This window comes from Lagopus muta, chromosome 2 (assembly GCF_023343835.1).
Source record: "Lagopus muta isolate bLagMut1 chromosome 2, bLagMut1 primary, whole genome shotgun sequence".
NCBI lineage: Eukaryota > Metazoa > Chordata > Aves > Galliformes > Phasianidae > Lagopus > Lagopus muta.
In genome coordinates, this window is record NC_064434.1 from 13,877,396 (window position 1) to 13,904,260 (window position 26,865).

Here is a 26,865-nt window from a genome sequence, read left to right on the forward strand (position 1 = left end):
CGGTTTCTTTGACTGCTTTAGAACAGATGCAGCTGTGCTCTTGATCTAATTTGCCCCATGGCTTACCTTAAAAACACAGTGTGAATGTACTTGGACTTTACCCTCGTATGTTACAAGGGAGATTAATTGTTTTGGGCTCATAATGCGTAAGGTTGTACTAAAGTACTATGTACTGTTGATGCTGTTGAATGCAGAGGAATGACTTTTTCCCAAGCTTACTGATAAGGTCATCTCAAAGAAGGATTCTGAGGAGGTATGTTCTTGTCACACATTCATTCACTGCCTGTACTGACCAAACTTTCTGCTTCTTTTCCAGCTAACTGCTTTCCATGAACGCAGACGCAACTCGAGGTGATAATTTTCTTCCTGTTACAGCAAGACTGAAACATATCCCAAAATATATTAAAAATATATATTTTCCTGAGAGATTGTGCTATATATATCAGAGGTTTACATTTTTGCTGCAATATAAATTACTAATCTCTGAGGGTTTTCCTGTATTCCCCCGAGTGACTGATCAAACGAGGAATGGCTGGTAAATACTAAAAGGATATGTTAGGTCACCTTTTAAATTCTGTTCCACAAAAGCTTTCTCGGCAAGACACATACACTACATTTCATAAAAGGATTGAGAGGAATGAGTATTTAAACTGAAGAAAGTGACTTCTCAGCTTTCATGAAGATGCCACCAGCATGCCTGCGAGAACAGGAGGACGATCCATCGTAGTGATATAGACTGCATCTGTAAGAAGTGACCATTATACTGTGTATATATATTGTACTGTAATACTGCAAGAGGGTTTTAAAAATCTTTCCACTTTATTTTTTTATGCTTATTAATCAGATACCGTTACTTATTGCAGTTGCAACTATGCACTTGTATAAAGCCATAATGTTGAAGTTTATATCATTCATACATGTCTATCAAAAGCTGCATGTCAGTGTTCAGCAGCTAGTTCAAAGTATATGCTAGTTTCAGCTGCGTCATCATGGGCAGTCCTGTTTTACCTGTCTAATTGCCTTAATTTAATTTTTTTTTCGAGTTTTTTTTGGCCCATTCTCTGTATTTAAGGAAAAAAAGGTTTACCAGCTCTTAGGATGCAATTTTGCTTTGTGGCAGAAAAAATAGTGCACTATTTTTACACCTAGTAGGTATATCAATGTCAACTTACTTTGAATGTATATCGACTGGTTTTGAGGGTGGAGAAGTGTTGGTTACAAAAACAATGTCTGATAAGAATGGACTTACTAGACCACGTGTTTATACATGTAACTGCTCATCCAGCCCTTCTTACAAACCTCAATATAGTTATTGACTTATATTAACCCTCATTAAGTGCTATGAAAACTTCACTTTGCCTTGTTTTTGCATACTCTCCTAGATGTGTGTTTATTTCTGGAAGAAAAAAGAAAAAGAGAATCTGTGATTATTTTTTACATTTCACAACACAACACCCAAGAAGTGTCACAGACTTTAAAGAAAACTAATACATACTGTAGATGTATTTTAAAGTTTTAAATCTGGTTCTCTAGCACATAGCTGTAGGCATAGATAAATATTCCAGTAGTGTGTTTTGAGAACTGATAGCTGGGAATAAAGGGCCTCAGAGGCACTTAATTGGACTTTTTTTTTTTTTTTACTTGGGAGTTGTACAAAAAATAGAGTTTATGTGGACTCATTCATGATGCGTTCATCATTATCCCAGAAAATGCATGTTTTATACAACTGCAGTATGCTATGTTCAACATATTGACAGTAAAAAATGTAGTCTCCTATTTGGTCTCTTTATATATATAAATATATATATATATTTAAAATATATATATATATATAAACTATTGTGTGGGAGTGCAGTAATTTAAAATATGATCTAACACTTCAATGAAGGAGGACATTTCACTTTAAAATTTTGTTTGTTTGTTTTTGTTTTTTTAAAGAGTGTTGAAATGTTTGGAAGGATAGGACCATGATTTATTTAACACTATCATGAATGGTGGACTTGGAAACACTGAAATACTGAAAATGAATAAATATATTTGCATTTTGTAACTGCAGTTCAGCTTAACAGAGCCAGAATGTATTCAGTCTTCTATTTATGCACTCGCAAAGTAAAACATTGTTTGTGAGTTCTTAAATCCAGACCTAAATCTTTCGTATCATTTCTCTTTAGGTATTTTAACCCAACGCACAGCTACGGTGTTTTTTCCCTGCTTGTTTGGATTTACAGAAGTACGGTATATTTTTAGGTCAAGCAGATTTGCGTAGAGTACAACATTAAAAATGTATACAGTAAAACTGTTTCCATTCACTGAATGCATAAATATTTTATATATATAAAAAAAATGTTACATTGTGGGAAGTTCTATCCTTTTCTGAATTGGAGAATATTATATATATATTTTTAAATAAACTATTTGAGTAAGGTAAAATAGTTCCTGAACTTGACAAGCTGGTAATTAATTGAAGTACTGAAACATATAGGCAACTACTGCAGCAGATATGGGGAAGGCAAAGCCAAGCAGAGGCTGTGTGGAGAAGAAGGGCATGCTCTGTGGAGTTGGTTTGCAGCCCATCATGTACCAGGTTGGATCTGTTGCACTTCCTCTGCATGTCTTGCCCTCATCTATTGTGAATCCCTACAGCCCTGTCATGCCTGGTATTTTAGGAACTGTATGTCATACAGTATTTACTAGCTGCAGTTTATACAGTCTGTACTTACAGAAATAGTTACTAGCTACACATACAGCAGGCTGTATTGAGAAGGTATTGTAGAATGATAGGGGCTGAAATGGAGCACAGTTTGCTGGTTGGACCTCTCCCATAAAGCAAGTCCTCCTTAGAAGGGGGACCTCGAGACCTGGTCTCTTTGGGTTTCCAGTGCGTCTAGGGATGAAAGTACTGTAGCATTCCTCAGCTCTCCTACATGCAGTTGTGTCCCAAAAGAAACAAATGTGGGCAATGTTGAGCTGTAACGTGGAGGTCATTTGGCCAATAGTATGATGTGAACAGCCTTTGTTTTGTACCCGGGACAGAAAAGCCAGAGCAGTTCTTCTGTCCCTCTTGCGTGTCAGAGCTTTCATGTGCTGATCTGTGGATTGAAAGGACCCCATTAATATTAGTTCCTGGGGTTGCAGTGTCTCCCTATTGTCTGGTATTTAAAACTGAGAGAATATCAGGGACTGGATGTTTCATATGGTTTATTTTTGTCACAGGGCTGTTGCAGCAGACAGAACATTTTTATGGCCTGGCTGATTTTATCTAAAAAAATTATCTTATTGCAAGGCCTGTTGTTTCACAAGAGTATACAGACACAGCCAAGTATACAGCCAAACTGCAGATTAACCTTCTGGAAAAATCAGGGCTCAAACTGGGAGCCAGAAGCTCAAGACATGTACAGACAAGTTGCTGTTGGTTTCCATCCAGGAGCTCATCAGCACAGAAGCTGGACGAGAAGCCCCCATCTGAGCAGCATGTCAGCTGACACAAAGGCCTTCCTGAAAGTACATTTCCATGACTGTCCTGGTTGTGTGCTGCACTTCCACAGTTCCAGTGGCTCCTGCCAAAGCTCAGCCCCTTACAGCGATGCCGGATGGAGCACCAAGCATGCGTGCAACAGAACTCAGAACTTCCTGCACTTCTTAGCGTGGCTGATGCTGAATCTAAAACATGATACAGAGCGCAGTTCTTCCAAGGATTTGGAAGCGCAGAAGCTGAAGTACTTTGACAGTCAGCAAATGTAAAGAGTCACTGATGTTTCACTGCAAGTGTCTGGATCTTTTACCACCTCTTGAAGATGCTGGATGCTTGGCAGGCACTCAGCAGCTCTCTTGGGTCACTGTGGCCAGCAAGCTTTCTGCTGGACACAGCGTGCTTTCTGTGTTCAGTTTCTCAGGAAGTTCTGGATGTTCATTAGGAGTGTGAGCATTTGTAATATAATGCAGTGACACTGTAAGCTGCTTCAGGGATCATCAGTGTCCCGTGGACCATGGGGGGTTGCATACTGCTTTGAAATATCTCTCACAAGAGTGGGAAGGAGTTTTCATTTGAATCTGTTTAAAAGATGTTGACAGAGCAGTTCTGAAACTAATTCATGCTCTTAGTTACAGTTGCCTGTGAAGCAGGTGACATACTCAGACATGCTCACATGAGCCTACTGAGGTCTATGTGGCAGAAAAGAACACTGTCTGAACACTGCTGGTGTAGTTTGTTCCAGAACTGCTGCAATGAATGAGAGAGCTCCCTGTAGCTCCAAGATGCCTGTGAGGACTAAGCCTTACTACAAAGTTTGGGATTTAGAATCTTTACCCCTTTGTAGGCAGGAAGTAGTGTTCGATCAGGGTAAGAAAGGCACGTTACTTCCTGATACTTGCTATTGCAACCACGCTGCAAGATTTGATCAGTACTGCTCTTGCTCCACTGATCTTACAGAAACCATGAGATTAAAGTGATCTTTCAAAATGAAAGACACGGTGAATGCACTGCTGCACGAGGGAGCAAAATTATGAAGTCTTGAGTGTATGCAATCCTACATACCTAAAGAACTCTGGAAGGACGTATCTTCACCCTGAAAAGAAAGGGCAGAGAGCAGCAATTCTGTGTCCCTGTGGCCTTCTTTAGGTTGCTGGGAGGAACGACAGAATTGCCTTCTCACACCTTGGTGGAACCTGTATGTAGTCACTCAAAAGTGAAAGAGGGTAACAAAAAATGTTTTGCATAAGCTCAGTTTATGCTTCAGTACAGTCCTGACCACGTAATTTACACAGGGCACTGAGGCATAGAACGCATGCTCTTCTATTTACACCTCTAGTATGGTGTGAGACAGGCCAGCACTTTGGTACTGCTGACTGAAGCCTCCAAAAGCAGAAATAGTCAACGTCCCAAAGAGAGCACGTGCACTGAAGATTTCCAGTTACAACAAGGTGGTAAGTAAAATTGGTTTTTTAGCATGGAGCCATGTTACTATTCAATTTTAATCATCATTAGCTGGCTCTTCTTGCCACACTGAGATAGTGCAGGTTCTGCCCTTTCATTTCCAGAATGCTTGACGGATAAAACGAGATTTCAGCCCTGTTCAAGTGCTCTTCCTGTGAATAAATAATACCACATAATATAAGGAAGCACTTGTTTAGTCTACGCACAGTCTAAGCTAGCTCTGCTGAGCTGGATAAATTCCAGCCTCAACAACAGAAAAACAGGACATGAACTAAATCATGACAAATATTTAAATTGTATTTAGGATATCCCCTTAAATTTCATCGGGAGTAATACATAGGATCATTATGTCTGTATTTTACCTCCAAACCAAAGCTTGAACATTTCCAAGAAGGATTCTTGCCCCCAACCACTACCAAGGAAGGAAGGACGGACTGGTTGATGTCCTGGAGGTGTCTCTCTGTCTGCTATCAGGCAGCAAACGCTGAGCTATATCAAGGCTCGGCTCTGTCCCTGCTGAGGCCTCAAGCAATAGAATCCAGCACGTGGTGAACTGGCAGGTCCTCATGGTACTGTTTGCCGTGGCTCTTGGGAGCCTATCTGACCTCACCAGCCCTTACCTCTGAGAAATAAAGCTCAAAATCAAGCAAATTAAGCCCTGACCAAAATCAAGAATTTAATAACATTTGATTCAAAGGTGGTTGGGTTTTTCTGTTTTGTTCCCTGTCTGCCAGCCTGCTCCTTTCTCCCGTTTTACTGGATTACATTGGCAGGACCAGGTTGAGAAGCAGCTACACACACACACAAGCCAGCAGAAGAGGTCCCAGAACAGGGAGCTGAGTGCTCAAAGCTGTAAAATCTTTTGCTGGATTAGTGCAATGCAAAGAAACACATCTGAGCCTGTGTGCTCTTACTCTATGCAGAAAGCTAAGTCTTATGGAGAGGAAGTCCTGGGTTTGCATGTGTGATCACTGATGACAATTCAGAAACTTCTGGGAAAAGAACCATACCCATCTTCCACTGTCGATGCATCCCTTCTTTTAGAGTTGTAACCTGTTCTCTGCAGTCACATCCTTGTTCTGCCTTTGGGCAGCGGGTCTCAAGAGAAATGCCTCCTCTGACATACTGCTAAAGAGAGCTTTGTTGCTGAACGCATGCTGTAGCTTAACCACTTAACATAGTTAACACAGAATCATAAAGTCACAGCTGGAGAGACTTGGGGCTGCATTCAAATTTCACTGGCCTGTACTAGATTGAAATTTAGTATTGTTTGGGCAAGACAACTCATACTTCTTGTAAGCCCTGGTAGGTCCCACGCTTTCCAACCCAGGGAAAGCAATTTTACCCTGTGAACGTGTTGTCACCTGATGCAAGCAGAGGCTGTGTGGGTGATTCAGCACTTCAACACAATCTGCATGTGGAGAATTACCTTCACCTCTGTGGACAGAAGTTGCTTACTGCCTTTCAAACAATAAACAGACCTGAGCTGCTTTCCCTGTTTGCTCTGGGCCACCTGCTGCACCGTGCAGTGAACAACTTGCTTGCACCCACCCCAATAACCACTGAGTGACAGGTTTAACAAGATTTATCCTTCTCTTTTGTCTAAAGCTACTGCCTTTAATCCAGCTACTTGAGAAGATTATGGTTTACAGATAGAAGGCCGCAGGATCTATGCTTGTATGGGGCTTGCCCAAGACTTGACCACAATTCTCTACTTTACAAACAGAAATGAAATTATTCTTTGGGAGCAAAAAAAAAAAGAAAAAAGAAAGAAAAAAAACCCACAAAAAACAGAGAGAGAAAAGTACATACAACTACCACCACCACCTTCTGACTTGTTCATATCCCACACAGCTTGAGAATTCATGCTCCAGCTTTCCAAGTCCATAGAATTACTCTACTTAAGCTCATCATTTACCCAACTGTTTCTTTCCTGTTTCCCACAAGTTTCCAAGATTTATCCTCCATACATCAACTACCTTTTGAAGAACTTACCTTAAATGCATTTCCAACATTTTATGATGGAAAAACAAGTGAAGTGCTGATGATCAAACCAGAAGCGGTCTCAATTTTCCTACAGAGTCACTGAGGAGGTTGAAAGACACCAATAACAGAGTTCTGAGCCCAAACAGAGCATTGTCTATTAAAACAGATTAAAAACCAGATAAGAGATGTGTGTTTTGTTCCTGTAAGGTGCTGGACCTCTCTGCATTGTACAGGTTGACTGATGTACAGCCTGATGCTTTGAGTGTTAAAGTGAAGGCTGCCCATTTATGGCCTGTAATGAACCTTTTTTTCTCTTTTCGTAAAAGGACACAATAAAAACATTGAACACAATGAAAACTCACAAGAATGACATTAATCAATCATGAAGAATAGCATTTATTCATAAGACCTGGAAAACATATTACATGCCACTTGCCACCAAATTAGACAGTTCAGATAGCTTCAGGAAAATCAGTAGAACATTTACAATTACTCTCTCAACCAACAGAGAAACTTCTGAGCATTCTTTACTGAAGCAGTAAAAAAGCCTCATGTTTTAATTTTCTCTCAATAATGTGAGATACCCAAAAGCATATGTCCACAGACATACCTCTTTCCACCCCTTCCCTCCCCAGAATCAGAGCTGACAAAGCAGCTTTGTTTCAGACAGTGAAGGTCTCTGCTTGCTGTACGACTGCTGGCAGAAAGATCTGCTTTTGCAGATCCCACTGCTCTGTAACATCCCAGTGATTCAGCACGTTGCAAGGAAAACCTGACTCAAATGTACTCACTGAGTCTTCCCATAGTTTGCAAGCCTGCCAGGATCACAAGCACCTTGTTTTCAGCATGCTGATCAGCAGCAATAGTGTAAGACTATTGAAAAGGCCTATCTTCTCATTTTGGAGAATGCGTTGAGAAATCAGTGGTCGTTCTATTTCTCTTTGGTACCTGCTCTAACTTAGGGTTGGAAAAGTACCTCTTCCAAAAGTAAAATCCCCTGCTACAAATTTTTAAGAACATCTTTCTCCCTTTTTAAACATACCTACTAAAACCGGTTGGAATCTTCACAGTAAAAATTCAACTTCAGTCTATAAATTCTTCAGGACAGGTTAAAAGTAAGAAAGCATATTGTAGCATCATCAAAGCCTGATAACCACTGCAGACGGGTTTGCTTCAGTGCATCACAGTGCATAGGTGGGCTACAGTCAGAGCAGACTGCATACGGAGACTGGGCATCACTGCAGGAGCCTCTCTTGGAACAGAATTAACTCTCAGAGTCTCACTAATCTCCATACCTTCCAGTTACTGCTGTTCCCAAAACAACGTGTTCAGTGATGGAGAGCGCATGCTGAGAAAGAAGAACACGGTTGTTTTTGTTCTTATCATAATAAAAACTGCCTGTATGGAAGTGACTACAGATATCCTGTATCAGGGGTGTGAATGTACCACTCAAATGCTGTGTGCAGTGCTGCACACAGAGATCCAGTCTCAGCTGGATCCCTGACTTTGTTAAACTCATTTAGAAATATATTCTGAATTGGGCCTTTACCCAGATTTTCTCTATGCTAAAATACAGGTACTTAACATCTGACTATTTGAGTTGCTTGCAAGAAAAAGAAGCACCTGGCACTGGCAGCAGATGTAGACAGAAGAGCAGATATGCTGCCACAAAGTTCTCTTGTATAATTTGTAGATTTGAAGAAAATAATTGCTAATATGTAACCAGAAAGTACTGAAGTGACATGAGAACATACACATGTCTAAATACAAATACCTTGTTCATTTACTAAAAAAGATTCAGAGAAAAAGTGGGATCAGGGAAACTCGTCACAAATAACTAATAAAAGTGTGCTGCCTAAATTAAGTATCTTAACAGAATTATTTCTATGAGAAAATAAGCGGAACTGCACTAAATCTTTCTAGAGACAAATTACGAGGCTTAAGAGAGAGCGCTTCACAGAATCAGAATCATCTGAGTTAGAAAGAAGCCTTGAAAGCCATCTGGTTCCACTCCCTGCAATGCACAGGGACACCCACAGCTCCACCAGGTGCTCAGAGCCCCTCCAGCCTGACCTTGGGTGTCTCCAGGGATGGGGCATCCACCACCTTTCTGAGCAACCTGTGCCAGTGCCTCACCATCCTGATGAGGATCCCCTATATTTTCCCCTATATCCAGATTAAATCTCCCCTTTCAACTTCTCCTCAGCTTTTTTCTGTTGTTTAACCATATCAGTTTCCTTTTCCTTTTTTTTCTTTTCACACTGCATGCTGATGAGCATCTTCTAATCGGTCTTTTTAGTTCTCCTGTAGCGCAGGATTGTGGCCGTGACCCAGAGATTGAGAACGAGCATGGTTATGAAACGGATGAGAACTACAAAGGAAAAACAAACAACTCTCATTAAGCGTCATTCCAAAAAATCATCTGCGGTCATTTTCAGCAGATGCGTTTTTTGTCAACCTCTCCTGGTGTACAAATTGCTGCTTTCCTTTCAATAAGTTCCATGAGCACTTTTAGGAACCCAAATTCTCAAAGTAAATGCAGCAGAGAAGGGCACTGAAAGCACTCAGCGTTTGTGAGGGCTGTCTGAAAATAGCACACCTTTCTCCTGTGACAAGGCCAGCAGAGCCGCCCCATCCACACAGGTATTTACACCTCACACAAACTCAGAGCCACAGATTCTGTGTCCTTTACAGTTATGTGCATTGCTCATAATAAACAGATTATTCTCTGCTGCCATCTGTTCATCATAGGATGGCTTGGGTTGGAAGGGACCTCAAGGATCATGAATCTCCAACCCCCTGCCACAGGCAGGACCACCAACCTCCCCATTTAATACCAGACCAGGCTGCCCAGGGCCCCATCCAACCTGGCCTTGAACAGCTCCAGGCACAGGGCATCCACAACCTCTCTGGGCAGCCTGTTCCAGCACCTCACCACTCTCTCTGTAAAGAACTTCCACCTGACATTCAACCTAAACCTTTCCTCCCTCAACTTAAAACCATTTCCCCTTGTCCTGCAGTCATCAGCCCTTTCAAAGAGTTGATTCCCCTCCTGTTTGTAGGCTCCCTTTAGGTACTGGAAGGCTGCAATGAGGTCACCCCGCAGCCTTCTTTTCTCCAGGCTCAACAAGCCCAGCTCCCTCAGCCTGTCTTTGTAGTGGAAGTGCTCCAGCCCCCGATCATCTTCGTGGTTCTCCTCTGGACCATCTCCAGCAGCTCCCTGTCTTTCTTGTACCGGGGGTGGCTCAGACCTGGGCACAGTACCAGTACAGACAGGACCTCACAAGGGCAGAATAGAGAGGGACGATCACCTCCCTGTCCCTCTGTAAGGCTGAGACTTTGGGGATACAGGAAATACAGCTGTCATATGTAATGATGGGGAATCTGACAACTTAGGAAAAGGCTCTGTTCTTCAGAACCATGATTAGATTGCCCCATTTTTTTAAAATGAAAATGATCACAGTGTCTCCACGTGTGGCACAATCACAGGCAAATGCAGCTTTGGTTCAGAAGTACTCCTTAAAAGTTCCCTGAGCACGTATGGATCAGGATAAACATCCCAACCTATTTAAGAGCTAGACATGAACTCAAATCACTTTCTGTTATGCCTCACAGTGTCAGTGTTTGTTGCCATCTCTTTCACATTCCCAAGCTCACTGTGCTGCATTTTAAAACACAGCCTTAACCAGAGGCAGTTTACATTTGAAGGTTCAGTTTTATGGCAATTTCAAAAAAAGACAGTGCTTTTCTCCCTTCCCTCCTCCCCCCATTACACCTCTCTGGCTTCTAAGCAGCTGTGGGTGAGCTGGGCTTGATAGCTGACCCAGGTTATACTTCTACACCTGCACTTGGCCATTCTTTTGGTGATCCTGCATGGCCCCACCAACTCCTACCCAGGCAGTAAGCAAGTGGGGTGAGAAGGAATAAGGAACTGAAGAGGGCATTTCCTTTTCCAGTGGAAGAGCCACTTTAACTGCTTGTAAAACTAGGCTGTCGAGGGCTGCTTAAAAAAATCTACTCAGCTCTTGTTTCTGCTGGAGCATTAGCTCTGAACTGGAACAAAGATTCACCACTTAAAGTACCACGTGATTTTGTTGTTGCCACCAACTCTTGACTTTGAACCAGATATTGATAACACGTGCTGTACCTTTTTGATCTTTCAGTTTCGTCAGCATCAGTCTTTTTCAAGGACAGTAAAAAGCTGTTAAACAAATTTTCTTCATAATTAAATTAGATGCAAATTATATTTTAAGCTTTTAGGATACAGTTAAAATCTACCAAAGCAGCTGTTCCCTGGAAAGGTAAGCCACTCCCATACTCACCTATCAGATCATTTGTAGTCATTACAGTCGTAAATATTCTTGCTGTAAATTGAAGGGATTGTTATTAGTGGATGAGACAGAACACGCTTACAACTTCCAAACACTGCTGAAGTCTGTTTTGCAACAGAGCATATCCTGGCATGAGAACACACATGGTATAAACACTTCCACTTTCAGTGCATCCACTCCTCACTGTTTTATCCTCAGCAATCAAGCTCTCACAGATGAATGGCACTGTACCAGAGGCCTTGCTTTAATTGCTTTAATAAGTCACTGATTGTGGTACAAAAATTCTGATTATCTCTACTTCCATGAACTGCAGGTGGTCAAAGGTCAGTGCTTCTTTAGTTCATCCCCTCCTGCTGCAGTTGATAGTGGGTTACACCCACAATCTTGTTGGTATGACTAAGCTATTTTAAGTGTTCACATGCATGCTTTCAGGTCTCTGCAAACACGAGCAATTAAGCTTCCCTCCCTACTACAAATCTAAGCATTAAATACTTTGCATTTGCAGGAGGCTAAAACCATTTATAAAGACTACTGCCACTGCTCAACTGACAGACCACAACTTCTACTGACTGACTTAAAACATCATTGGTTTCACAGGTAATCAGATCCAGGAGCAGTATGTTTTATAGCCTGGATATACAAGTTTTGTGAGGGCACTTCTAACATAGAACTGTTCATGGTGGCTGCTCAGCATTCTTGATACATTTTTTGTTTTTCTTTACTGAATGAAGCATTTACATTTAGACTTGGAGTTAAAGGTGTTCAGCGTTAAAGCATGTACTTGTAAATGGCTTTTCAGAATTAGCACTCTTTGTCTACATAATAGCAAAGCATAGCACCTTTTCATGCTGAGTCACTGCTGATCAATTCCTAAGTGCCAGAACACTGAAATCTTTTCCTTATAAAGGCTCCCCTTCAATCACTTTATCTGCACCAGGTTCCATTAATTATTCTTGCATGTTTCCTACATCAAAGTGGCATGGTGACCGAGCTGGTGTCAGCGACGGCACTTGACTGACGGTGTGCCTCAGCAGGCAGCACTAAGTGAAACTGCAAGGGGCAAGATTTTTATCTATGGTTGGCCAAAGACCTACTGAAGGGATTAGGAGCAGACACGGCTTCATACCATGAGCCCCCATGGCTTACTTGCACAGGTGTACGCAGACATGCTCCAGGTCAAGGCGCTCACTTGTCCAGAATCTTTGCTCTGCCACAGGCACTGCAGCTGAGCGAGCTTACTCGCTGCACTGATGAGCGTGCACAGGTTCTGTAAAGCACAGAGAAAGAGAAGGAAGCTCTGCTGCTGCCACGTTGTTAGCCAAGCGTTTAGCATATGGCTGTTAGCACGTACCTTACTGGAAACACGAGCAGATTCTTCATTTAGGAGAAAAAAGTAATTTGGAACCTAAAAGTTACATCTCCTTAGCAAGGAACCACGAAGCACAGAATTAAAGTTGTCAGAAACAAGGCTCTGGTTTCTAAGGTACTGCTCAGGAAGAAGTTCAGGAAGCACAGATGCTATTGCTATTGGCAAATACTTGGCAGAGGACGATATAATAGGAGCTAAAGAAATAAAAAAGCTCCTCAACCTGCTCCATAAAACTGTTTATGGATGTTAGCTAAAATGAGACTGATCCAGTCTAAACAGTAAGGTTGATTCATGCCATCTGTTACCATTATGTCTGGCAAACAAAACCATAAAAGAATGAGAAAACTGAGAAGAATGTGTGGAAACTGAGTCCAATAGCTGGGAGAAATGTAATGAAGGGGAAGGACTATTCAACCTGATGTCCTTCTAAGAGGGACTTTGCAAAAACCCTCCCTGTGGACTCCTGGGCCTTGCTTGGATTTCCCTTGCAAGGAAGCATTGCTAATTGGGCTTAGAAGCTTTATCCCTGTCTGTAGTACTTTTTACATCAGCAATTCCAGTTCACCTGGAATCGACTCTTAACTTTTTCTGCTGCAATATAAAAAAGTCAAGGGCCATCTTTAACCTACAATGAGAACTTTTCTTTGAAAAGTCTAGGACTAAATAAAAACTATATATTGTGAAATACATAGCACCCACCACACTACAAAAGCTTTGACTGATGCTCTGTTCTTTCCTTCTCGCATTAAAGATCTGCTAACAGGGATGATGCCATCTGGACTGAAGAGACCAGCTCCATTCAACCTTCCTTGCTAGTTTTAATGTGACTCAGTGACAAGGTCACATCAGCAGATCTAACACTCATCCCAACACAGTCAACATAATTCTACCTCAGAACATAATTCTTCTCCTACAGTATTTTAAGTGTTATGTTTTGAAGCCACTCATGGAAGTGAAAGAAATAACTGTACTTGAAAACTGTTTTTTCTGAAAGTGAGACTAAGTGAGGAATTCTTCCAAGAACAAATATAAGTAGAGATTTCAATGATAAAGATTTCCAGAACAAGACAATTTCCTATGTGGACATAATATCAAATAATCATGCAGCTCTTACCATGGCCAGGTCTATGATCCACCTCCGCAGCGTTAGCATGTACCAGCCCCCCCAGAACCTTACAGCACGTTAAGTTTCATAGCAATGAATGTTCTAGGATTCCAAAGCTCTCTCTAGGGAATTAGATTTAGCATCCAGAAATAAGTTTTACAAGACTATACAATCTGGATAAAACATAAGAAGCACTAGTTGAAGCACTAAGTGCTCCTGTATTGCAGTCTTTGGTTGAAGAGCGCCCGAGTTTCTGAAGATTGCTCCAATGCACAAGATGAGATTTAAGCCTAAATCTTATGCATTATTTAAAAACAAGCACTCCTCGGCACAAGTACAATCAACATGGGTAGGAATTGAAGAAGGTTCACCATCTGCACCCTGCATCTGTAGCTAAGATGTATATTAAGAAGAGGTCGTACTCCTTATCAACTGTGGGCCTTAGCTATATGCATGGCTGCCTTCACACAGAGATGTTACTGCACCCCAAGAAATAACATGTGAATGTGGAATGCGTACTGAGAGGCAGCTGGCTGAATATGAGTTGCATAATAAACAAATACGAGCACAAAACAAAGGATGACAAAGTTATCTGTGCAAACAACTACCAAACAAGCAACGTAAACCAAACTGCTGGATTGCAAAGGATACGTGACTGCATAAAGCAAAGCTTGTTTCATGTTTCCACTGAAATGTAGAATAAGCAAAAGGAGAATGACATCTGAAATAAATAAAAGATTGCTTGTCAGCCAAAGGAAAGAAAGGACCCAAATGCAATTCTAGAAAAAGAGCTCCACTGGGCACCATGTCTACGGCCTCACTTCTTACAGGTTTGTCTCTCAAATTCAGTCAATGTCCAAAACACTGCAAGCTCCAAAAGGACGCTTTTCTCAGAGTCTGGAGCATTTATAAGGCTCCTCTCCAATATGGAGTAACCGTAATAAAGGATAAGCTTACACTGTAACTCCACTGCATGTCTATTAATCAGATCACTCTGCTCTACCTGATCATCTACTTTCATCAAACATACAAGAATTCAACTACATTTGAGCTATTCATTCCCGTTTCCTCCCAACTCCAGCTAGAACTGGTCAATGGATTCATGTTACTGCAGTGGAGTATTCTACCTCCAGCAGAGCCCTGGCCTGCTGGGGGAGCCCCGTCTTATTTCCAAAGCCCTGCTCCAAACAGATTACCTTGAGCGATGATGATGGGATATTCCAGGTATGACTGCAGAGGGTAATCATAATAAATCTGGTACCTCAGAAACACAACGAAGCTGGACAGAAAGACATAAAACAACATGACTGCATAAGGGGACACCACAGCTCCTTCACAACTTATTTTTTGTACTGTTTTTAATTATCTTTTGGTTGTGCCAAAAGGATCTGGATAGGCATAATGCTTTCAAACTGATCTAACAGACATGCACACCAAGTGCAAGCCTGATTATTCCATAGCCTATTGTTGTTATCCACAAGTAGAGTAAGACACAGAGAGCTTCTTGATGTACTTCTGTGTCACGGTGTGAAAGGCATAATTGCAGCTATTGAGAAAAAACTACGGGCTTCAAGACCTTGAAGCTATCTTCTCTTTTCAATTACCTTGGCACCTTGTGATAACTCTGATTTATTTATGTCCGTAGATCTATCTGTAAATTAAACATGTCTTACAGGAGTAAAAAATGCCTTCCAAGCCATCCAGAATACAACAGTATAAGATTGCCCCATGTAGCTGAATAGTCAGCTGAAAGCCTGCCCTCAAGTGCACCAAGCAATGGCAAATGTTCCTGCTGCTCCACAACAAAATATCTAAAAGGATGCTGTAATCACACATTCCTTGCTTTCTTCAATCATCATGCAGGTCCACAGAGTCCAACAGACATTTCCAAGCTGTAGAGTCTGCAGAGAAAGACTAGTGGAGAAAAAATGGTGGTTTGCAGCACACAAACATGGTTTAAGGAATTTCCTGCCTGGTGGAATCAGAATCCTTAGAGTTGGAAGAGACCTCTGAGGGCCACCTAATCCAACTCCCTTGCGATGAACAGAGGCACGACAGCTAAATCAGGTTGCCCCAAGGCCTGATCCAACCTCGCCTTGAAAGTCTCCAGGGACGGGGCATCAACCACATCTCTGGACAAACTGTTTCAGTGCTTCACCACCCTCACTGCAGAAGACGCTTTTCTTACATGTATCCTAATCTACTCTCTCTGAGGTTGAAGCCATTTCCTTACATACAACCTAAATCTATGCTCTCTGAGCATGAAGCCATTTCCCCTTGCTCTATCACCACAGATCCTGCTGAAGATCTGTGAAGGTCTGTCCCATTCTTTCCTGTAGTTCCTGTTTAGATGAAAGTAGGTAACAGTCTTTTGCAATATTCAGGATTAAAACAGCTAAATTCTGTTAAGAACCTCCTCTAAGCCATATTTGTTCTAAACTCAGATACACCCCTTTCCACCACCATCATTCTTCACATTGCTCCTCAGTCCACTCTGAGTGCATCCTGGCTCTGCAGAACCATCCCAGAACCTGAGGACAGAAAGCACTCTGTGGCTGGACCCACTATGGGTTGCAGAATGAAGAGTGCTACTAAATAAACATTCCCAATAAATCTTTCAAAACAGCATCACTGAAACCCCTTCAATATACTTTTGTCCTCAACACGGTTCGAAAAAGCCTGTAATCTTCTGAAGAACTGACTACATTCTGTCTGTATGGGTGAGAGAATCCTGTCTGACTGGCACAGGTACCTGCACAACCAGCACACGCACCACGGAGAACACAAGTACCACAGGATCACAGGACAGCTGGATTGGAAGGGACCTCACAGCCCACCTGCCCAACCCCTGCCGTGGGCTGACTGCCTCGCACCAGCTCAGGCTGCCCAGCGCCCACCCAACCCGGCATCGAGCAGCTGCAGGGATGGAGCACCCACAGCTCTCCGGGCAGCTGGGCCAGGAGCTCACCGCCCTATGAGCAAAGCATTTCTCCTCATCGGCCAACCCAAATCTGCCCTCTGTTAGATTAAAGCACTTCCCCCTCGTGCTGCCACTCCCAGATCCCGGCACACCGCCTTACCCCACCAGCTCCAGCACGAGGCTGCCCAGGCTGAGCCCCCGCGCCGACCCTGCCGCCAGGACGGCCGCCAGCTGCGGCAGCTTGATGACGGCGCACACCGCCCAGGTGCTCCAGTGCGCCACATCCAGCAGGGCCGCCGCCATGATGCCCCGACCCGCAGCGCGGAAGGCGGCGTGGCGGGAAGGGCGGGAGTCTGCCAGGCCCGGCCCCGCGGGGCTCTGTGGAGCGCTCGCGGCCGCCCTGTCACGGCGGAATGCGGAAGGGCTTTACGTCGCAGTTCAGCTGTAATTCATCGCGTTTGAGTCTCTGAGGCGCAGTAGTTCATCTCATAGCGAATTGGTATTCTCATCTCCAGGTTAGCATAAAAGCAGTCCCATGACTGGAAAGAGGCTGTGGATGCCCCGTCCCTGGAGGCATTCAAGATAGGGATGTGTCTCTGGGCAGCCTGGTCTGCTGGTTGGTGACCCTGCACACAGCAGGGGGTTGGAACTCCATGGTCATTGTGGTCCTTTTCAACCCAGGCCGTTCTGTGATTCTATGATTCTATGAAAAAGCCAAGCCTGCTACCTATGACTGACTAACTCCATGCATCTGTGCAGGCTGGGGCCAACAGTCCAATAGATTCCTGTATTCTTGACATCTGAGGTTGTGTTGTACAAGCGTGCAGATCATGAATATAAAAGAAACGTTGGATGCTGCATGTAGGTCACAAGTTAGATGTGCAGTACATTATATACATTTGTGGCAAACTGAAAACATGGCAGTGTTTATGTAAGGTTTACTTGATGTTAGGAAGAACATGCATTACAAGATGAATGAGAGCACTGTAAGCCAAAAAAAAAAAAAAAAAAGAAAATACCACCCTGTTAACGCAGTGTGCACTCTGTGAAATGGCTCATTGAGCTAATTGAAGGTCTGAAGGCTGCTCTGGGTAATGGCATGTTATGTAAAATAATACGATTAGCCAAAAAGAAGTACCAGAAGAGCCTAACATACCAGAACTGCCCCCCTTACACACCCACTTAGAAGCTTAATGCAAAAGCTGTCTTTTCAGTTCCTTTGGCTTTTAAGAGAGAAAATCATGCAGCTATTACAAAGCATTGGGATAGTTACCATTGGTTCTACCCTGCACTGTTTAGTTCGTTTCTCATTTGCAGCAATACCTGTAGCTGAGAGTTGCTGCATATGTGCATTTGTTAATTCACACACAGTATATCCAGTAAAGATGGGTAATCATTACTAACTGGGGAAAGCAGACAGTTTGAAGTGACCTATCAAAATCATAAAGTGAAACCAAATCTTGTAATGTTTACAGCTTCTGTATTTGGAGATTTTTATTGCAATTTATTGATGCCAAATGAGAGGTTCTTGCTGGCATTCCCTGGGAAACCAATGAAAAGACATTTGCAGCAGTTTCGCTCCACCAACCTGGCATAAAGGTGATAGGCTGAGGTGAGGCTTTAATCCCAGATTCTTGGAAATTCCATTTCTAAGTAATGGTGGTTTTGTGGGTACATGCAGCTTCTGAAAGAGACTTTGAGAAGGTTACAGGATGACATCAGTCTGTGGCATCTGTCCTTCCTGAGACAGAGGAGAGCTGTGGGCAGGGCTGTAATGTACAGAACCAAGTGCCTCTTCAGTGCTTGGCAGCGGTTCTGAGTTTCTTGGAAAAGCATCTGGTTTCAAAGAATTAATCCAACCAAACGTGGAGGTTTCTAAACAGGGCAAAGCAAGAGCTCACTTGGATTCAGAGTAGCAAGTATAGCTTTTAAGACAGATACTCTACTTCAGGAAGGTCGTCAAGGTTTTGCTGGTTTCTATCTGAGCAGGGCTTAGAAAAAGCAGTTTGAGGCCCTAACAAATTATTATTCGTTTCAAAACCCAGCAGTTAAAGAAAGTAAGCAAATAAACGAAAGACAAACAAACAAACACAAATCCATATAAAACAAAACAAAACAAAACAAAACCTACCCCACTTCTTGTGAAGAAGAAAATTATCTGCACTAAGATAAACATATACTCTGGAAATGTTGTTCTACAGGGTGTTCTTGAAGGCAAAAGGAAAAAAAAAAAAAGGTAAAGGCAAAAATGTGAATGTGCATGTATGTATGCAATATGTCTTTTATGTATTATACATTGTATTAGAAATATATCGGTGCCTGGACCTGGCCTCTTGTCCATCTAACTGTCTGTACATAATTGCTTTTTTCTTTTTGCGTTGTAGGAATCTTAGTGTTCTTGTAATTTGCACCATGTTGCAATGCTCTTTGTAGGAAAACCCACTTAACTGCTGGTGTAGAATAATGCAAAGGTCAGGAAGCAGTTTTAAATACAGTTTCAAAAAAAAACATGGTTGGAATCACCAGTCTTCTAGAATAAAAAGCTTTATAGTTAAGATGCCATATGGGAGCTGTGTACAAAGACTACTCTAAGAGTATAAGAAAGACAGGTTTATATGAACTTACATATGTTTTGTTATAAAATATAATCCATTTCACACATTTTTATTATGAGAAGCGCTTGAAATGAGAACATGCAAGACTTGGAGGCACTGGGAACAATCCTTAAAAGAGAAAGCCATCTATCTAACTACAGAATTAAATTCAAATTCCTACCCACTTGTGCTCTTTAACTGAAAGAAATACAGAGAATGGATTCTCTAAACACAGATAATCTCTTCTTTGAGATCTGGCAGCAAAAGGGAAAAAAAAAAAACTCTTGTAAAACCATGAAGCACGAGTGATACATCATAAAAACTCTTCACAAGAAGCTTACAGCACAGTTTAGTATCTGTACAATCTCTTTAATAAATGGAGTTTCCACTGGTCAATTACAGATTTAAGTGCCGCTGTCATCCATTCTTTCTGAGAGACTTTGCTTATGTAAATAAAGATTTGTTGGTGAAATTAATTCTGGTAAGAGAAGAATGATGGCTAAACTTGGGAAGAAAATTAATTCTGGAGAATACCTGTTTATTGCTTTCTGCTTACAGGTTCTATGGCAGTTTTGGTTGGCTCTTCAGCTGCTTCCAGCTGTGTTTTCTGAAGGTTGCTGTATGCAGCAGGGAGAGGCAAAGTAACTTCAGAACGATCCAGCTGGTGCCAGAGGAGAGCTAACAGCAGCAGCATAAAGGAATTTTAATTTCAAAGGAACAGGTAGTAATTGAACAAAATATGTGTTCATGTTGGGAAACTTTTGTTCTATGAACAGTTGTTTTCTTGTTGGAGATATCACATTACAATGTCAACTGCTTAGATTTCAGCAGGAAATGCGAGTGAGTTCTGAGGGTGGGAGGAGCTGCTGCTATGCAGGTTGTTGCCCACCAGTATTCCAGCAGCATTTCAATTAGCTTTATCGCCAAGTCAAGGTGTGAACATACTTTCACTACAGACTAGGCAGTAAGGATGGATTTTAGAGGAGCTCTGATTAAAAAAGGCACCTCTGGATGCAGTGAAAAGCATTATCTGTGGCAGCCAGTAGAAGACTAAGGACGTGTGCTCATCAAAACGTGAGGTGCTTCATCTGGATTTTTGAGATGTGGTCCATTCCAATCTGACCCAACTGATGTGAATTTTAATTCTTTTTGAATATGTTTTAAAAAGATGTTTTTTCTGATTCCAGCAACTCCAGTGTCGATCAGATAACAGATGAAAAATGCTTCAGTTACACAGTTTATACACTAACAGGCAAGCCATGTTAAATATGTCATTCCTGTTGGCTGTTTGTGTTTAACATTCAAAGGTACAGCATTAATTCTGTAGTTAGATAGATGGCTTTCTCTTTTAAGGATTGTTCCCAGCCTCTCTCAGTGCAGCATTAGCCTTACCACTACCTTCTGTTATAGCAAACACGATTCTTCCTTCCGCAAGTTTAGACTGTTATTTTGAATATTGTCTGCCATGCACATGAAATACAAACAGCTGCTTTTCTCACTCCCTGAGTTATGTGTGTATCTGAAGACTGCTATCCTGTTCCCGTTCTCTTTTTATTTTTTCAGGTTAAGCTGTTTAATGTTTCCTCATGGCCGAACTTCCCAGTACTCCATTTACAGTCTTTGCTTCTCAAGGCTCCTTAGTGGCCCACGTCTTCAGAGCAGGGCCTTCCATGTTTTGCCCAAAACTGGAAGAAACACTTCAGCTGAAGCAGTGCCAGTGCTGAGAGGAAGGATGAAGTTGTGCAGTGCTGTGACCATCCTCCGTCCTGTGCAATCCATTGTGCAGGGCCTCTCTGGGAGAAGGATTCTCCGGATTCATACAGAGCAAACAGAGTTGAGAACCTGGAACTATTTAATGCCCTTTGAAATTAGAAATGAATTGTGCACTACTGTTGCTGCAACGGTGTCCTTTGCAGTGGATTGGTGGGAAATGAGTGCCATCTGCAGGTTAGAAAACGTGGAGCTTACTATGTTCCCACTAGATGTATCTGAAATAAAAACAGTTCCTGCTACAGCTTTCTTTTCTTAGAAGAAATCAAAAGGCATTTTAGCTCAGCAAGATTTTTTTTTTTTTTGAAAGTGTAGGTTTCCTTTTTCTGTGTCTGCACATAAAATGGCGTCAGTCTTTGCATGGATTGCTTTTGTGATGCCATTTTATTTCTTCTCTAGATACCTCAGTTGTCATCCTGAAAGCCGTAATCCTCTGGTTCTCAGCTACTCAGGAAGCCATGAGGTGAACTTCTCACTGCTATGGCTTCAGTGAGCAGGATATTCTTTAATTGTTTGGTTGGGTTTTTTTTTGTTGTTGTTTTTTTTCTAGAGATCACTTGGATGTTGACAGTGATCACACTGTTCCAGTCCACCTCTTCTGCTTTTGAACTGCCTTCAGCTGCTGGTTCAACCTCAAAAATAGACTCAGTTGTGAAGCATGAGGAAACACCACTCCATGTTACTCAGCACTGGTGAGGCCATACTTTGAGTAGTGAGGTGTGGGTCATTGGCCTCTTCTCCCAGGTAACCATTGATAGGACAAGAGGTAATGGCTTTAAGTTCCACCAGGAGAAGTTCAGGTTGGATATCAGGAAAAATTTATTCTCAGAAAGAGTATGAGGCAGTGGCACAGGCTGCCCAGGGAGGTGGTGGAGTCACCAACCCTGAAGTGTTAAGGAATGTGGAGATGTGGCACTGAGGGACGCGGTGGGCACGGTGGGGATGGGTTGGTGGCTGCATGAGATGATCTTAGTGGTCTTTTCCAGCCTTAATGATGCCATGAATCTATGATTTCTCCTCAGTCCACTGAGTTCCTGTTGTACCAAGGTTAATGGCTTCTGTGCTGGTTTTCAGCAAGGGCTGAACATGATTCTACAGATACTACCTACAGCCTATGGAGGCAGGTACTGTGTGTACATTCCCCATGCTCTGCTGATTAATGTTGTTTTCCTACAAAACAACAGATCACAAACAAGCTTTGCATTGAGATGCATTAGTAACAGGCTGTAAGTACTGTGTCCATTTAGCCTTATGATGGTTTCCCTGGGCAACCACAGATTCTAGGAGCTACAGGCCTGTTAAATTCAAGAATGGTGATAATTAGAGTATAACCTGGCTGAGCGTGGCTCAGGTTTCTGAGCTGGCATGCGTTCAGAGCAAAATGTAAAAAGCCTGCTTTCTGATCATGGTTTTCCATCAGCTAAGAAAAAAAAAAGGAATTTGAAAGCAAAGGGGAGAAACAGCAAATCCAAAGAAATAAGAATGAAAACCAGTCTGAAAAAAAATTGGCTTCTTTCCCTCAGCAGGGAGGCTTGAAAATGCGCATAACACATCTTGCTTGCCTTGAATTTCACTCTTGGAACAAGCTTAAACATGCAAGTGATAAGCTGGTGAATCCTTGGCTAAATAGATGAAATGCAACAACCTACTGCATTGTATTGCACTGACTTTCAGTCAGTGTAATTTGTGGTGCAGCTCATCTGAGCTGATCTCCAGTAATTGTTTCTTTTCAGGAGGTAAAAATTCAGGAAGAAATTGCCCTTTGGCTCTAAACTTACTCTTTCTGATGTTAGTAGCAATGTTACAGTGGCCTTGCATAGGAAAATGGATGGGATCTGTGGTCCTGACTCACTGTATATGACCCAGTTACCTCAAATCTGAAGAGGATTGTCTCCTTAGGCATTGCTTGGTGGCATACGTCTTTGCTCTTGAAAAAGTTCTATGCTGGACAGCATTATTGATCTCTGATGGAAGATGAGGAATTTGTTACCTGCTATTTTCAATCTGAAAGAAGTCTGTTAGCTAGATCTCTTTCACTTGCTTTGTTACTGGTATTTTTACTTGAAGCATTAGGAAAGCTGGAGGTCATCTTCAAGTTTCCTCTTTTGTGCTCCCCTGCTGAAGAGGTAATCCATGCTTATCAGCATCTTGCCAAGTTCAGTATTCATCCTGCTGCCAATGTTCTGGTTGGTGGAATTGGGAACTGTGTTTGAAAACACAGACATATAGTCTGGTAGAGGCTTCTGTTCCTTTTTGTTACCCTGGATGAAACAAAGACTGTTAATGCTGAAGTTTTTGGGGTTGCATCCTTTGCTTCTGAAAATTCAGGTTACTGAGATTATTAGTGACATCAGCTCTTTTGCTTTTTGAAAATTAAGTTGTAAGCATGTAATACTTCCTGAATGCACATGAAAGTGTTGCAGAAGTACAGTGAAAAGTTTTCCTATTATTTTTCATGGGAATAAGATAGCACAGGGAAATGAATAATTTTTAAATATGTTGCTTAAAATGTCAGGAGAGAAAGAATTTAGCCTGCTCTGGAGTGCTTGTGATGTGGGAGGTTTTTCATTTTGTTTTCAGTAGTGACTTGGATTTTAGTATGACATTATCTTACACTTTTCTTTTTCTTTTTTTTTTTTTTCTTTCCCTAAGCTGGTTCTTCTAGCACTTTTCTCTGCATGAAGTTATTAACACTGAAGTAGATTGAAGGTATGCACAAGCTCTCTTTATGGAAGATGAATGGCACCTCAGCTCCCTTTTGTTTTCCTAAAGATTTAAGTCTTAAAACATTTGCCAGTTATGCCTAAATATGCTCCATTTAAAATATTAGTGACTTTCAAAGTGATGCAAGCTAAAAAGAGCCTGGATTACAGTTAAGCATTTGTTTGAAACTTACCATTTGGTCATAGTCCTTTAGGAAACTCCAGTTCTGGTACCTTGGAATAGAAGTAAAAATTGCAGTTTAAAATCTTTTGTCTTTGTTGCTCCCTATTTTATTCATCTTGCTATGTTGAGCACTGTATGAGTATGCCAGGTTTGGATGTCCCTATAACTGCTGGTTACTGAGAAATGTTTGGGTCTCTGCCATTTGCCTGTATCCACTTTAGGTCACAAAACAAATTCATAGCAAGCTTTCCCCATCATTGTTTTTGTGATGGGGATGAGGAGCCAAAGGACTGCAGCCCTGCAGGCTGTAGCCTGTGTAGCCTGCCGTAGGCAGCTGTGCTGGCTTTAGACATCTAACTTCGTCTGTGTAGCCAAGGATGGAGAGCAGGGCATGCATTAGCTGTGTAATGTGTTACCCCAGTACAAATGAACATGGGTTTGCACTGACATCCATGACTGTGAACCCTAATAGACACGTGCAGATGTAGCATCCCTCCTGTTGCCTTTGCTGCAGAATGGGCATGGAGGATCTGGGCCCACTGGAAAAGGGCCTGAGTATACAACTGAGGGAGAGCAGCATTGCAACCACAGCTCAGGCTTTGTGTGAGCCAGAGTCCAGGCTTCAGCCCTGCCCTCGGGCAATAAGAGCCAGACAACAAAGCAGGCATTGGAGAAACCCAAACTATTATCTCTATTTCCTCCAGAGGACTGAGGAGGACAGGAGTTTTCAGATGGTTTCTTTTCCCTTCTTAAAATCATCCTAAAAGTGGTGTGCTTCATTCTCTGCCTTCTCCTTTTGTCTGCTTGGCTAGTGCATAGCCAGTGCATAGGCAGAACTGGAGCTGTTTTTACTTTTACCAAAAATATCCTTCTAAGAAGCATGTCTGTGTTGTGTACTGAAGTACGAACAGAAGCACTTCACAAGTTATGTGGCAGAGACAGAGAGGATCCTAATTTCTGGCTCTTTCAGGTAACTGGTGAATACATGTATCCATACTGTTCTTTCTGCTGAAGCACTGAAATAATGGGATTTTCCGGTCTTCAAGTGGCTTGTGGGGTATGTTCAGGAGATTTACAGATTGGGACTCCAGAATCATGTTTTGGCAGAACACTCTGTTCAACTTCCATTTCCAAGAATATGAAAAGTGGCGATAATATCAGTGTGTCTGCAATAAATTATAAAGGTTGGCACATTCATATCGTCATTGTGGAGATCCCTATAAAGCTAAAACACATAAAGCATGCATTTCTTTGCATCTCTTTTTCAGCTTCCTCAGTGTGCCAAGAGTTATTGGCATATATTTTGCCCAGTAAAGAAGAACAGAGTTAATATAGCATTAGAATCTTTCTGATGCTAAGGTGGTAGGTTCTGATCCTGGAACCTGCAGAAGAAAACTTTGCTTGATAGTATAGACTTCAGATGAAGCCCTAGGATATCAGGGAGCATCACTAATACTGCCAAGATGAGCAGAGGACAGGTGAATTATCACAGAATGACAGAATGGCCTGAGTTGGAAGGGATCTCAAGGATCTCCAACCCCCTGCCACAGGCAGGGCCACCAACCTCCCCATTTAATACCAGACCAGGCTGCCCAGGGCCCCATCCAACCTGGCCTTGAACACCTCCAGGGATGGGGCATCCACAGCCTCTCTGAGCAGCCTGTTCCAGCACCTCACCACTCTCACAATCAAGAATTTTCCCCTGATATCCAACCAAAATCTTTCCTCCCTCAACTCAAAACCATTTCCCCTTGTCCTGCTGTTATCAGCCCTTCAAAGAGTTGATTCCCCTCCTGTCTGTAGGCTCCCTTTAGGTACTGGAAGACTGCAATGAGGTCACCCCGCAGCCTTCTTTTCTCCAGGCTGAACAAGCCCAGCTCCCTCAGCCTGTCTTTGTAGTGGAAGTGCTCCAGCCCCCCGATAATCTTTGTGGCTCTCCTCTGTGGGCCATCTCCAACAGCTATTTGACAGAATTGGAACAAATAACTTACCAGATTTTTCTTCCTCTTCGTTCAGCCTCCACAGACTCCCTCCAGACCTTATCCTGCTGTACCTGGTCCTGCTGCAGAGCTGCCTGCTCCTCTGTTCTGGACCTAGCAGCCAGATGTGCTCTTCCAAGCCGGATGCTGCCACGAGACAGAGGTGGAGCTGAGGCTGATTGCCCCAGAGCTGTGTTTGCTGGATGCCAAGAACCAGTCAAGGTGTTCCTGCCGAATCCAGTACCTTTTTCCAGCATGTCCATTTTGACACTCATAATAGATCTACTGAAACTTTAGGAAGGTTAAACCTGCTATTGTTTCTGCTTTCAGAGCTCCTCCTCTCCCAACATTTCTTTCAGCTGCAGATTTGGGCTGCTTTAAGAAAATGAGTGTGCACACCAGCACTGACAGGCAGTGCTCAGCGCTGTTTTGCTTCCATGTTATTTAATGATCATTTCCTACTGCTTCGTGTTGCACGAAGGCTGAACAAGTTTCTGTGGCAACAACAATTTTGTAAGAAACACTTGTTACATCAGCCTCCAGCTGTAAGCAGCAAGCACAGGAAGATGGTGTGTGCTGCTTGCAGCTGAGACCACCTTATGTTCAAAATCGGCGGAACAGCAAAGCCTGGTTTAATGCAAAGCATGCACTGGGACTGCTGCTGACTTTGTCAGGAGTTTTGTTGGAGCTGTGTGGCAGAAGCAAAACCTCCAGAAAGCTTCTGCTTTCCCTGATGTGTTTACTGTCTCCATTGGAAACCAGGCTGGCTTGTGAATATTCACCAGAAAGGGAGCAGAAACCCACTGCAGGCAGCTGCTGAGGCCTTGGACTCTGTTTGGGGCAGAGCTCTTTTGTTTGAAAGAAGATATTTCAATGCAACTGTGCTCTTAAAGCTCCTTATTTTCAGATTAAAAAATTGCATCCAAGGATCATAAGAAGTCCTTTTAAAGTACTCAGAGATTTCTCCAGAAGGTATTAAGCAACTATGGGAA

General features: G+C 42.4%; 3 protein-coding genes across 5 annotated transcripts in view; 1 reads left to right on the forward strand and 2 right to left on the reverse strand.

Moving 5' to 3' along the window:
* Positions 1–1,879, forward strand: part of ROCK2 (Rho associated coiled-coil containing protein kinase 2) — a 93,382-nt gene extending 91,503 nt beyond the window's left edge. For all 3 annotated transcript variants that reach the window (XM_048938324.1, XM_048938325.1, XM_048938326.1), the window contains one exon: positions 317–1,879. Coding sequence is in view for 1 of the 3 variants with exons in the window: in XM_048938325.1 (XP_048794282.1) it covers positions 317–320 (4 nt within the window). In the remaining 2 variants the exon portion in view is untranslated. The remainder of the gene's footprint in view (positions 1–316) is intronic.
* Positions 1,615–17,043, reverse strand: SLC66A3 (solute carrier family 66 member 3). The gene is made up of 7 exons (XM_048938327.1): positions 16,805–17,043; positions 14,921–15,003; positions 14,376–14,445; positions 13,734–13,791; positions 12,397–12,517; positions 11,242–11,283; positions 1,615–9,290 (listed from the first exon to the last, which is right to left on the reverse strand). The coding sequence occupies exons 1-7, from the start codon at positions 16,945–16,947 to the stop codon at positions 9,202–9,204; spliced, it is 606 nt and encodes a 201-aa protein (XP_048794284.1). The 5' UTR covers positions 16,948–17,043; the 3' UTR covers positions 1,615–9,201.
* A 4,987-nt stretch (positions 17,044–22,030) lies between these two features.
* Positions 22,031–26,262, reverse strand: C2H2orf50 (chromosome 2 C2orf50 homolog). The gene is made up of 3 exons (XM_048936222.1): positions 25,886–26,262; positions 23,905–23,944; positions 22,031–23,269 (listed from the first exon to the last, which is right to left on the reverse strand). The coding sequence occupies exons 1-3, from the start codon at positions 26,146–26,148 to the stop codon at positions 23,078–23,080; spliced, it is 495 nt and encodes a 164-aa protein (XP_048792179.1). The 5' UTR covers positions 26,149–26,262; the 3' UTR covers positions 22,031–23,077.
* Between the last annotated feature and the right edge of the window lie 603 nt (positions 26,263–26,865).